The 13,953-nt window shown below is 36.4% G+C and overlaps 4 protein-coding genes across 4 annotated transcripts in view; 2 read left to right on the plus strand and 2 right to left on the minus strand.

Annotated features, from left to right (window-relative positions):
- The window catches only part of LOC104720903 (heavy metal-associated isoprenylated plant protein 21-like), a 1,758-nt gene extending 1,506 nt beyond the window's left edge, over window positions 1-252 (minus strand). The window contains exon 1 of the mRNA XM_010438803.1: window positions 100-252. Within this exon, the coding sequence (XP_010437105.1) occupies window positions 100-252 (153 nt within the window). The remainder of the gene's footprint in view (window positions 1-99) is intronic.
- On the minus strand, window positions 8,975-9,988 carry LOC104750120 (uclacyanin 1-like). Its single transcript, XM_010471870.1, has one exon. It carries the CDS (start codon window positions 9,947-9,949, stop codon window positions 8,975-8,977), a length of 975 nt encoding a protein of 324 aa, XP_010470172.1. The 5' UTR covers window positions 9,950-9,988.
- LOC104750128 lies at window positions 11,317-11,859 on the plus strand. The gene has a single exon (XM_010471881.1). It carries the CDS (start codon window positions 11,317-11,319, stop codon window positions 11,857-11,859), a length of 543 nt encoding a protein of 180 aa, XP_010470183.1.
- LOC104750137 (probable methyltransferase PMT17) overlaps window positions 13,087-13,953 on the plus strand; it is a 2,748-nt gene continuing 1,881 nt past the window's right edge. Inside the window, exon 1 of the mRNA XM_010471890.2 lies at window positions 13,087-13,270. Coding sequence (XP_010470192.1) covers window positions 13,087-13,270 — 184 coding nt within the window. The remainder of the gene's footprint in view (window positions 13,271-13,953) is intronic.

The following is a 13,953-nucleotide window of genomic DNA, read 5'->3' on the forward strand; positions in this document are numbered from 1 at the left end:
AAAAAAAAAAAAAAAAAAAGCCAATGATCACGGATGCCCTATGATTGTGGCTGCGGTTAGGCAACAACGGGGTGGCTATTCAAAGAAAGAAAAAATAACCTGCAAAGAGAGTGGACGTTTCTTAGACATCCTGAAGTAGCTTATATGCGTGGTGGTTCTTGGATTAGACACATGACGGCGTCTTCGGAAGGAGAAGATTCTTGTAATGATAGAGACAATAGACCCGAGACTTTTCACTATCAAGGAAGACATCTATGACAACGTTAAAAGATTTTGGAAAGGAACATAGAGTTACTAGATTCAATCTGTATATACATAATCTAGGAATATATATATATATATATATAGAGAGAGAGAGAGAGAGAGGGAGGGAGAGATAGATGAAAGCTTTGGAGATAGGAGAAGGGACACATTGCGAGATGAGTAAACAAGAGACTAAAACTTGATCACGGAAAGGAATATGTATAAATTGAGATGATGATGTTATGTAAGCAAAGTTAGCAGCTTTTTGTTATTTGTCAGATCTCATGATCTCTTTGACTCAGGTCGACGCTCTTTTGCACACTTGTGTTTTATTTCCTTGCTATTATTTTAACGTCGTTAAGTTGTTTTAGTTAGAAGCAGGGTTTGGCCTTATGACGAGGAAAAGTATATGTACACGTTCAGAAGAAAATAATTAACTAGTTTTTTTATAGAATCAAAGAAATATAATGATACATATGTCATATGTGTATACTAGGAAGCTGCTTGGGCAATACACGATTTATTGTTTAAGCTGAATCTATTAGAATTATATCAAAAAAATTTACTTATCATTTTGTTTTGAAAATTTTACAATGATTTTCTATACTAAATTTATAAAAATAAAAAGGTAATGGCCTAGTTGCGTTCCATTCAAGAAGTCGGAAGCTAGACCCCAAACAATCCACCGCCAGAAACCAACTTGAATTGGGAGTGTCAATCAATCCCGATCCCGACCCCTTAATCCCACATAACCGTACCATTACCCTTAAAGCCTCCACTCGGATTACAAGCTCACGTTACCAAGCTCGGCAACAGATCCTATTCTCTGTATATATGTAGCTCTGTCGTCTTTTGCTTCTTTCGATGTGTGTTATTTTAGCTCAACCTAAGAAACAACTCCTGAAATCTTCTTCAGTGGTTAATAGATCAAGAGCCACTACTGATCAAGGAAGATTGCATGAAAATAAATAGAAACTAAAAAAAAACATACACCTAATGAAAAAATCTGAAATTATCGGCTTGGAGAAGATTAGGGGATAAGAATATACAAAGCAGAAATTCACCATTACTAATCAAATTAGTTACATAAGTTAAACTATAGAAACAAAGTAGGTTATTTGTTCATTCAGGAAGTGACCTATACCACCTCCAGCACGGCGTGGATCTCATCCTCTAAACAGATGAAACCTATACAGGTCAGTCAGAAGAAGACTTCTCTGCAATGAACAAAAATGTGTAATATCTGATTACTTGTTTTCCAAGGAAGCTAATTAGGGAAAAAATAAAAAGGTAATGGCCTAGTTTTGTGATCATCTCAAGAAGTCACAATGGACTCAGAAAGATAGACCGTAAACAATCCACAGCCAGAAACTGAATTGAATTGGGCAGGGTCAATCAATCCCGAGCCCGACCCCTTAATACCACATAACCGTACCATTACCCTTTAAGCCTCCACTAGGATTACAAGCTCACGTTACCAAGCTCGGCGACAGATGATGCCTCTTCTCTGTATATATGTAGCTCTGTCGTCTTTTGCTTTTTTTGATGTGGGACATATTTAAGTTTTCATAACCCAATTAATTTCCCACTTATATATATTTTAAATGGAACATGGTTTACATATGGAGAATTACTGACGATTTTACGAATACAAAATAATTATTAACTTTTCACTTGAAAATCAAGTTTTATTTTAGTTCCAATTTTTATATTGAACCAAAGAAAATATGTAGCTTCCAGTTTTTATTGAATCTTTGTCCGCTCAAATCTGATGTAAAATTAAATCACATTCACATTCATTCAATATAATATGTTAGTACAAACTCCACATTCGCTTTCAGTTTTGTTTGTTTAATTCTCATCGTAGTAGTAAGGCAGAATTTGCGTTCTCACAGACAAGGGAATGGTGACATTATGCAGAGAGTCACTCCAGGTTAAGCTTCCAAAGTAGTAACCTGTGTTGATTTTGTGCGTGGTCGAGACTCTGACTTTAAAAGAAGCCCGTTTGGTTGTAGAGTTGAACACTAGCGTCTCTGGGGTCACAGTAACTTGGATGCCCAATGGTGGCTCTACCGTTATGTTATAAACCGACTCAAGTTGTAACACCCATCCCGCCTTATCGGCCAAGACAACGTGTTATTCAAATGGTCCCGCCAAAATCCTTCTTTCTTAAAAATAACATTCTTCAATCTTGTTTTTTTTAACCTGAGGGAAAAGATATAAGGGTGAACACAATGACAACATTCTAATCACATTCAATAATCAATGCATAGCATAGAATTAGACTCCACATTCTTGACATACATCCAACAAGCATAACGGTTTCACATAATATTCAATATAGCATATATAATCATAATATCATTTAATCCATATTTAAACACCACATTCTCATCATTACACACATTTATCAACTTGCTAAACCGAAATCTCATCATCTAGCATGGCACGAAACAAATCTCATGTTCGTCCAATCGCCAGGTACGAAACAAATCTCATGTTCGCCCAATTACCAGTTACAAAACCAATCTTAGGTTTGCCCATCTCAAGTCACGAACAAATCTCATGTTCGCACCCTCACGAGACACAAAACAAATCCCATGTTTGTGTCCCCAACACACAATCTCATTTCATATCACCACACAACGATCACCATGTTACACATCAACTCATCATATCATGTCATCATTCATTATAATCATACATCTAATTATTATATCAAAGCATACAATATCAAACAATAGACATATCCAATCACATAGTTTCCAAGGCTATATAAGCAATTCATGAAGAACATGCTTAGAAAATAATCATTGTGTTTCCGAGATTACCACCCTCACCTTTGCCACTTAAATGTTGAACTCATTTCTCCTTTCCCAAGTCAGACCCAATATTCAAGAACACCAGCTCCATCCAACCTCGTTGCCAAACCAAACATATAATGTCACCATTTATTCTATACAAAAGAGCCTTAGAAACACACGAGTAAAACCTTAACTAACCGTTAAATTCACGATCCTACCGTTGAATATTTAGGTTATAGTACCGTGAAGCTCCCCACCAAATCTCAGCTCGATCAGGCAAGTTTTGGACACAAGGATCGAGTTTCTATCTTGTTAGGGTTTGGATTTGCGTCTCCCTTTTGATGGCTCATGAAGAAGGAGATATACGCACATACTTCGACACACATAAACCCTTGTCGGTTTGTGTTTTGCTCACTTGGGTCACTAATGGGCTGAATTAAGAAAATTGGTCCAACTTCCAATTATAAAATTGGGGATGTTACACAAGTGGTCCAACGTTAGGTAGGGTTTTGGTGAGAGTAACTTCAGGTTGGGGATTGTGATGGAAGGTAAGTTGAAATCAAGAACAGACGGTTTGGGATTTGAACAGACTGTTCCTTTACCGACAAGCTGAGAGATTGATGTCTCGTTGTAACCAACAGAGCACATGTAGAGTACATAGTCTTCAAGTCCCAAGTCGTATACCAGACCAGGTTTTGTAGCTTTCTCTGGATTCACAAGGCCTCCACCGTAGTCGAATGGATCAGTTAGCTTCCGAGGTGACCCTTCAGCAGTAATCTGCTCTCCAAATGGATCTGTTCTCCAAGCTACAAAGTAAACATGAAACCAAGATCAGAATGTTTCTCTTTTCTCATATGTACATTTTATGAAAAAAAAAGATAAGAACCTGTAGTAACAATTGCTGATCTTATGGCAGCAGGAGACCAATCATGGTGTAGAGCTTTGAGAAGCGCAACAACTCCTGAAATGGTAGGAGTCGCCATTGATGTCCCTGACAAGAAAATGAATCCTCGGTCGTTGAAAGTGGTATTGGTGGTTGTAGCCGCCAATATGCTCACTCCTGGTGCTGCTAAGGCGAGATTGCAGCCACAATTGATACGCTTCGTCGTATCGTTGAACCCCCATCAGCCCAGTTGCCGAAATCTGGTTTTTAATTGCAGCTTAATGTTTCTTCAAATTGTGTCCCATCATTTTTAAATTGAGTATATATTTCATGGTTCATATTGCACTGTAATTAACTTATATATATATATACTAAGAGTTGCCTCAGACTTATCTTCATATTTGTTCCATTGGCAAATTTTTTAACTGTTAGATTTCATCTTTCTGTATTTTGCTTTTTTAATTGGACTTTTATTTATTGATAAAAATGATATAAATTTTTGAGGGAAGAGTATGCATCTTAGTAATTAAACTTCACCCTCATGTATAATAGATTTTATTAATCATGTTTACTTTTTTGAGTAACAAAATGTTTAAAAGCTTAGACTGATTCTCTTTTATGACATGTTGTTTTGCGATGTAACCATTTTGCAATACATTCATGGCGAATTTTATGACTACAAAATAGATGATTTATGTAATGTATTTGTAAAAATTGAAATGATATTTAACATTAAAATGATCAATCAATATTTAAACAACTTCATGCTTGATGTAAGCTGTATGGGCAAATGATCATCATCTTTATATTTTCAGCTGGGTCAAGACGTAATTTGTCATCTAAAGATTATAGACTCATATAGTCATATTAATACATGTCACTTTCAAACTACGACGATAACTTGTTTGGATGTTATTTCCGTTGTGGCCTTACAGAAATAGCCGAGAGCTATCATCATTTTTGAGTTTTGAATTTATCCCATGAGTAATCTTTTATTAAAGATGATGAAGTTTAGAGATATAAAATAAATATTCCTTAATGTTGCACATGTTTCATCCTCATATTCAGATAATGTGTGATTTATTTCCCTTTTAACTGTTGGTAACCCCTAACATCAAAAGCCCTTTTTTTTGCCCTGTCAACACAAGACGGAAAATGATACGAATCCTTTAAGCTTCAAAGCCTATTCAGTGGCTTTAAAACAAAAATAAAATAAAATAAAGATCACCTTTTGGTGATTTTATTCATTTCGACATTGTTTAAGGCAAATCTTCATCATCTTTATTTTGTTGTTACGTGAAGACATAAGAGAAAGTTGAAATTAAAGTCCCATATCACAAGTTAACTAAAATCAATTACAAATCACTTCGTCTAACGTTGTTTCTTCTAATGCCTTCCTTCGACATATATATAATAGAGATCTGATCATCTATTTTAAGCTTTAGTTCTCCCTATCTGTAGTAATCTTAATAAATATCCAAGTTAGAATAATATATAAAATAAAAGAATGTATAATTAAATTTTAAACTCAAAAAATCATTTTCTAACACAATTATACCGTTGTGTGATATATATCTTAGGCTAAGTTGCATTGTTTTGACTTTATGAATATGTCGTAGTGTATGTGCACGTAGGCTCATGGTGTCTCCATATATACCGTAATTAATCTTTAGAACTCGTTGAGATAAAACAGAAAATGTTATTACACCTTACTCAATATGGCAATAGAAAAAAGCTTAAAGGAGAAAATAAGAGTAACTAAATTTTTTCTTTGATTGTTTGTTCATTACGTAAAGGTTTTCTCCTCCACCTAACCACCAGTCCAGACTACTACTTTACATGCTTGCATAAACTTTAGTTCCTTGTCTGAGATCTTAAATCCTCCATTTTCATTTAAAAATGAATTGTGCAATGAGCAAATCATTTACGTGATCTAAAGGAAAAATGCTTCAGAGACATTAGAACTTTCCTCGAATCATAACAATAGTTTGAGTACGAAATAGAATACAATCACATGAAATATACATATTAATGAACCAGCCAGTCAGCCATTATAGTAGCAAAATTTGGCCGTTTAAAATTAATGGGATAATATAGAATTTTAGATGAAGAGAAATAAGAGATTGGAATATAAATTTATGACTAAACATTGAAACAGATTTTTTTATATAAATGTAAGCTAATTTATTGGGATTTAAAGGCGATAATGGGACGTTACTAAAACAATATTTAGCTTTCCATGGTTTATTGAATTGACGATGAAGAACATCAAATCTTAAACAGTATTATTAACCATGCTCTAATTTTGAAATTGTCAAGCCATGCTCTAATTTTGAAATTGTCAAGAATACATATGGCCCATTGTTAGCATTATATTCATTTATAGGCCCATATACATTGGTCTTAAGTTTTAGAACAATAAAACGTTAACCAATTAATATTTAATAGAAAGTAGGACGTTAAAAACAAAACACTTATGCCCAACTTTCTGTGGGTTTACATGGGTTGCAATAACAACAAATGTTTCATCTTTTAGGATTAAAAGTTTGGCATGGGCATCGACCGCAAGTTCTCTCCAAAGAGATATGTATACGCTGTCACCACTACAACAAACACCAGAAATGTTACATAGTTACAGACTTACAAAGAGTAGAACGAAANAAAAAAAAAAAAAAAAAAAAAAAAAAAAAAAAAAAAAAAAAAAAAAAAAAAAAAAGCTAAGAGACCAGATATACGAACAGTGCATAATATGTTGTTACCTGGAAGCTCCTCACCCTTTTCTACCATATTAAGCAAGTCTAAAAAAGTACAGAACCTAAAATAATCAAAACCAATAGTGCATTGTCGTTTTTTAACAGTCTCCAAAGACGTTTTCTCCGTGAAAACAATTCTCCACTTGTGGTTGGTGTGACGATAACGGTTGGAGGATGCAACAACATCGAAATCATTGATGTTGTATAACTGGCCTTTAACCAATTGATCTTGAACCTTAGGCACACGATTAGGAAGGACTGAAGCTTGTATAGCACAATCCTGAAACAAAGGCTAAATGAATGTATTAAAACGGAGGTAAATCAGGGGTCAAGAGGAACAATAATAGAGATAATATACATTTTCATCAGGAAGGAGATATTTTCGTGAGGAACAATAAGTAAGATATTGTTTCTTCGAAAGTCTCGAACTTCCCAAATATGGATGACCCGAACAACAATCCTATTGATACTAGTGTGTTGTGTGTTTCATTGGAGGTTGAATCAAGGGTAGAGTATTGTTTTAGGTTTACCCATGGTGTGAGAGAGAGAATGTGAGTGTCGTCAAAGGTTGTTATTTAAAAAGAAAACTTAATGCAATGGTTGAGGGAGAGTAATCAAGGATTGAAATGAAATGTTAATGACCATGAAATCATAGGTGTTTGATATTATTTTTCATTACGTTATAATTGGGTGGTAAACGTAAAGATGAAAATGAAGGATATACTTCAATGGAATTCTTTAATTACCTTATAGATTGTAATAAGTAATACAAATAACGTAATCATAATAATGGTTCATATGATTCTAATTGGTAGTGCAGATCTAAACCCCTTTCTTGAAATTTTTAAATTTGATTCTAAACAATTTAAAAACGATTTTGGACAGAATTAATGTTACATACAGTTCGGAACTTCAAATAGGTGTTCAGGAGCTTGAGTTCTTGACACATACATTAAACCGGAAATGATTTAGAATTTGGTGGTGGAGTAGGAGAATTAAACCAAAGAAACCCAAGGATTAGGAGATTTTTGTGAAGGTACATCGGAGGTGGTAGCTGCTGGGAACGATGGTTGTGAGAAGGTAAGGTACATCGGAGGTGGTAACTGTTGGGGAACGATGGTTGTGAGAAGGTGAGTACAAGTGAATTCGACATCGTTTGGTTTGTATCCTCCTGATGGGTGTAAGAGCTGTCAATTATATTTGTTGGGCCTGTAATTGGTCTTGTTTTGTTAGACTCAATATGAAAATATAAAAACAATGGCCTTTAAAAATAAGAGATGACATGTGTCAGTTATATACTAAGCCAGATGTCAGGTTCTAAGCAGAAGTTGAGAAAAACCTTCTCTTAGCTCCATCTCCCAGCTAGAGAAGTGAAAAAGAGACAACCATGTGTCCATGTTCATAGCACTATTTCAACTATTTAATCTACGATTGATATATATTGAGCTATGGTTCGTAAAGGATCTAAGTTTCGTAAAGCATGCATGTGCTTGTAAGCACTCACTATATACATTCTTTCGTGGTTTGAGATCAATTATATATAACTTATAAGCAACTTCCCCACTTAGAAAATGTACTTAATTGGATATGCTACTTTTAGAAAAGAAAAAAAAACGGGAAAGTTTGGAGCTATTCCAATGTATCCACTTCAGCATTTGTTGTTTTGACAGATTTTGAGAAAGTTTTCATAGTGTGTCATATTAGCTAAACACGGCCGGGCAAGTTTGGAATATTGGCTAATAATGACACTATCAAAACATGTCAGGCATATACAGTTCCGTAGAGACATCTAAAACACTCACTTTTAGGGTGTGTAAGTGGAACGTCAAGCACTATTCTAATTTCTAACTTTCACGTTCTCTTTTTTTTTTTTGGACAACTTTCACGTTCTCTTTATCTGCTTAATGGTCTTCGAAGGGCACTTACTTGGCTGAGAAGTAAACAACAAGTTCTTCACTAAATTTTTTTTATTTTTTACTTTGGGGTTAAATTTCAATACGATAGTTCTCGTTCTAGCTATTGTTTATTAAAGGGTTTCAGTTTCTGTTAAGAATCTAACACATGGGCATGTCACATGTCATATGCGACGTGTTCATGTTTATGAATTTATGGCCATATTCTCATGATCAAAAGTAAATATAAACGTTGAAAAATTAAAGAAAAACTTATGACAAAATCTAAAATGAAACAATGTATTCCAGCCACTAAACAAACGACTAACAAAAAGAAAACCAAAAAGCCAAAAAGAAAAACTCTCAATAACACTAATGTAATCATTAATAATTGACTACTTAGTGATGAGGTCTGAAAATGCGTAACCACCATCTGTTGAAGAAGCCAATAGGTGACGACTTCATCTTCTTCTTGGGAACACTCGGAAAAGTAACGTCTTCGGTTGATGGTTGCACCGTGACACGAAGCTTAATCCCAGCTTGACAGAGACCAGTCTTTAAGCTTACAAAATAATGCACACCTGGCTTCGTGAGCTTAACGAGATCGTGCCCCGTCTTGTACACGGCTACAGTTGAAGTTGGTTTGCAGGATTCAAACTCAAGTTCACCGCTGATTTCCCTAACGTCGTTGATGTGCTTGTTGTATTCGAAAAAGAGAGTATCTCCAACACGAAATTGTTTATCTTCACTCCACTTGGAATAGTAGAAACTGTTATATACGCTCCATCCGCTTGAATCACCGACATCGTAAATCCTTCCAGAAGGAAGTATCTTGCTCGGTGGTGGTGAAGGATTCGGACGTGACGGCTCATGGATACTCGTCGGTGGTGGTGGTGGAGGAACCGGATGTGACGGCTCATGGATCTCCCTCAGTGGTGGTGGTGAAGGAATCGGACCTGATGGGCCATGGATCTTCCTAGATGGTGGTGGTGGTGGAGGAGTCGGACGTGACGAGTCATGGACGACAAGAACATCGAGTTTCATCCCCCAGACGCAATGAATATGATTTGAGGTGATGAAATAGTGATGTCCTGGTTCCGTGAAGGTTACGACATCGTGTCCTGTGTTGTAAACAACTTTAGGAGAAGAAGAATCACATGAATCATACTCTAAAACGTTGGATACTTGAGTGACGTCGTTGACGTTCTGATCGTATTCGAAGACAAGTGAATCTCCAACGTGGAATTCCTTATGTTCGTCGTCCTTTACCGTCCATCCATAATTGGAAGCTCCAACTTTGTAGATTTTAGCGGAGCTGGAACCCAAGAGAAACATGATCACAAGCACGAAGCCAAAGATCTTCTTTGTGGCCATGATTCGAATCGTATGTATAGAATATGATGAGAGATCTGAACTCTTAGAATGTGTTGGTGAAAAAGAAGTCACGTATGTGCCCTATTTATATAAATTTACGAGCTTCTATCATAGTCCTTTTAGGATTTTGTTTACTTTATTTCCTTCTCTAGATGAATCGTACGTAAAATATATTTTTTTGTGCATACACGATATATATGTAGTGTTCCTTTTTGGAATTCAGTTCAACTTTTTGCAATCCTTTTCTCATTAGGAATTTCTTATTAGTGTTTCTAACATAGTGGAAAAACTTTTTTATTTTATGCCCAAGGGCTTGTTCATAAACTATATACTTTAAATTACACCTAAAACTTTGTAATAATAGGATTTTTAATCAAGGATTCGGGCCTCTAATTTTGAAAGCCTTTTTACATATAAATCTTTTAAACAATAAGGTCTTTTTTTGTGGATGAGATATGTACAAGAACTAAATACTTATATGTAAAAGGCCTTTTGTTTTTGTCAGATATGTGAAAAACCTTTAAAATTGTAGGCTTCTATAGAAAACATAAAATTTTAAAGCAACAAAGCACAAAAAAGAGGATTTCTTTTTTTTTTTTTTCGTAGGGCACTTGTTAATGTCGGGCCGGCATGTAGGATTTATAAAAGAAAAGTTACTTTTCTTGGATTTTAAAGTTAATTCATATATGGTTGTGTCTTTAACATGTCTCCGTTATAGCTATTTCATTTGGTATCAAAAACTGTTTATTTCTTTACATTTTCAGATCTTGAGAAAGGAATGGAGACATCATCAAGGTTAATCATGTTAGAAACTGAAACTCTGGTTAATTACCGAAAAGTATGACTAATGCAAAACATCGAAGGACAAGGTAATGATGCTTATATACAATAATCTATTCTATTAAAAAATTATATATGGAATAACAATTTTTTTTTCTCGAAAATATGCGATGAAAGCACGGGACTTTTTTTTTTGTTTTTGACATACTTTTTGCTTATGTGATAATTTGTTTTCTGAAAGTTTTATATAATTAATATTATGCATGGAGTTATGTGTTACATGAAGAAATGGTTTAAGCAGTCCATAAAACCTATTTTAAAGGGCAGCAAATATATCACTAACCACATTAGTGTGTGACACACAATTTTTTTTTTGTAGAAAAATTAATGTATCCCATTTATCATTCTATCAATCAATCACAACAAGTAAAAATGAGGAAAATCGGGGATTGAGACAAGGAGATCCTTTGTCGCCATATTTTTTTATCTTGTGTACGGAGGTGCTTATTGCTCATTTTCGGAAAGCTGAACAGGCAAAGCTTTTTACTGGTATCCGGGTTTCCACTGCTAGTCCTTCTATCTCGCACATGTTATTCGCGGATGACAGTTTGTTCTTCTGTCGGGCCACAAAGGAGCAATGTGAGGTGGTTTTGGGGATTCTCCAACATTATGAACGGGTTTCTGGTCAGCAAATCAACTTTCAGAAGTCTTCTGTTCAATTTCGACATACGGTGGATGTTGATCTCAGGGAGGAATTAAAGGGGGTCTTAGGTATTACAAATTTAGGTGGAATGAGTTCTTATCTGGGAATCCCGGAAAGTTTAGGTGGATCTAAGACGAAAATATTTTCGTTTGTCCAAGACAAGCTGCAAGCACGGGCCAGTGGGTGGCCAGCGAGATTGTTATCCAAAGGGGGGAAGGAGGTTATGATTAAATCGGTCGCTACGGCGGTTCCTACCTTTGTAATGTCGTGTTTTCGTCTCCCAAAGACGGTTACGAAGAAGCTAACAAGCGCCATTTCGAATTTCTGGTGGAGCTCGTCGGAGCAAACACGGGGCTACACTGGATCACCTGGGATAAACTATGTTGCGGGAAAGATGCGGGGGGTTGGGTTTTCGGTGTTTGGATGATTATAACACTGCTTTGCTTGCTAAACAGCTTTGGCGGCTAATTATGGTTCCGGATTGTCTTTTTGCACGGGTTTTTAAGGGTCGTTACTATCGACATGCGGACCCTTTAGATCCTATTAAGTCTTATTCGCCGTCTTATGGGTGGTGAAGTATAGTTTCTGCTCGCTCTCTGGTTAACAAAGGACTAATTAAACGGGTAGGATCCGGTGACTCCATTTCAGTATGGACAGATCCCTGGATTCCTGCTCAATCCCCGAGACCAGCATTGAGCATGGGGGTTCCCGCTGACCCTCTGCTCCGAGTTTCAAATTTTATTGATAGGAGTTCAAACTCTTGGGATATGGCTCAGCATGCGGCTACGTTTGTACCGGAGGATGCAGTTATAATCTCTGCATTGTCGTTGCGACAACCGGATAAACCGGATTTGTTGGGATGGTATTTTACTAAGGCTGGTAGGTATACGGTTAAATCAGGGTATCATATTCTCCGTTCAGAACACACAGTTCCTACTGAATTGAGTGTCTATGGGACAAACATTGTTCCTCTTCAGGCTTTTGTATGGAAAATTAAATGCCCTCCGAAGCTTTGGCATTTTCTATGGTGCTATCGGGGTGTATGGCAGTTGCGGCTAATCTAAGGCGTTGTGGTATATGTGGAGATGCCACGTGTAGTCTTTGTGGTTGTCAGGAAGAGACAATTAATCATACTCTCTTTGAATGCCCACCAGCTAGACAGGTCTGGGCTTTGTCCCAATTCCCGACAGCACTGGGTTGCTTTCCATCGGAGTCGGTTTTCACGAATATGGATTCCCTATTTTGGCGATCCAATAATATTCCAAACCAGGAGTTTTTCCCCTGGATTTTGTGGTATATTTGGAAAGCCCGTAATGATAAACTATTTAGTAATTTGGACTCAAATCCCCTTGCTATTTTACGAATAGCAGAGGATGAGGCAAGGGCATGGGCTCTGGCCCAAGTAGAAGATATGGATCTCACATCGACTGTTCATGATGCAGTTCCACCAGGTAGAAACGGGGGTTTGGGTGTTGCTAGGTCTTTCTCAAGTTATATGTGTTTTGTTGATGGCTCTTGGAAAGCAACAGATCGCTATGCGGGCCGAGGATGGTATTGTACGTCACCCTGGGGAGATACCCCTATTATGGGTGCTGCCAACCTGCGTCGGAGCCTATCCCCTCTTCATGCCGAGATTGAGGCCCTTATTTGAGCTATGCGATGTATGATTGGGGCGGATAAGCAATCTGTTGTATTTCTCACCGACTGCTCTGACCTAGTGAAGATGGTGTCTTCACCTGCTGAGTGGCCAGCTTTTACGCCTTATCTGGAGGACATACAGGCGGATAGAGAGGAGTTTGATTCGTTTGCCTTGGTCTATGTTCCCCGCTCTCAGAATGGTAAAGCGGATAATTTAGCTCGACGAGTTCGTTCAGTTCCGCATTTAGTTACCTATGTAAACAATGTTCCTTCGTTTTGGCTCGTTTGAGTCATTCTTGTAAGCTGTTGCCNCCGTTGACTTAGACACGACGACCTCACTCATGCGATTCGTACTATCTAGTACTTTGGTATTAAAAAAAAAAAAAAAAAAAAAAAAAAAAAAAAAAAAGTAAAAGTGAGGAAAATCTTGTGATTGATTCAGATTGGACTCTCATACATAAATGTATATGCATATATGAGAGGATTTTCATTTCATTCAACATGGCAATGTTTGTTTGTATACATATGGTAAAACGAGATTAAAGGAGGCTATAGAGGAAAGTGAGGTTGTTCTTGGTCAACTTCCTATTTTATCTCTAATTAACTGTTCTTAGCTCTCTTTTTTTTGCTATAGAATAGAGACAAATCTCTTCTTTTTTAACATTTGTGTTTCTTCTCTTGTTCAGTAATTTTCTATGATGATGGTTCACATTTAACATTTCCTTAACAAAAAAAAAAAAAATCACTATGATGGCCTTCTCCTTCTTTCTCTATAATCATAATTTGTAAATTTTACAACATCGTCTAGAAAGGATTTGATTTCTGTTTCTGTCTAAATTCTCAATCTCTAACTCAGATAAAGAAAGATTCAGTCTTTGCACTC

The sequence above is a fragment of the Camelina sativa genome, chromosome 2, assembly GCF_000633955.1.
Source record: "Camelina sativa cultivar DH55 chromosome 2, Cs, whole genome shotgun sequence".
NCBI lineage: Eukaryota > Viridiplantae > Streptophyta > Magnoliopsida > Brassicales > Brassicaceae > Camelina > Camelina sativa.

Coding starts and splice junctions, on each gene's coding strand:
- LOC104750120 (XM_010471870.1), bottom strand. CDS start 9,949: ATGGCCACAAAGAAGATCTTTGGCTTCGTGCTTGTGATCATGTTTCTC.
- LOC104750128 (XM_010471881.1), top strand. CDS start 11,317: ATGTTATTCGCGGATGACAGTTTGTTCTTCTGTCGGGCCACAAAGGAG.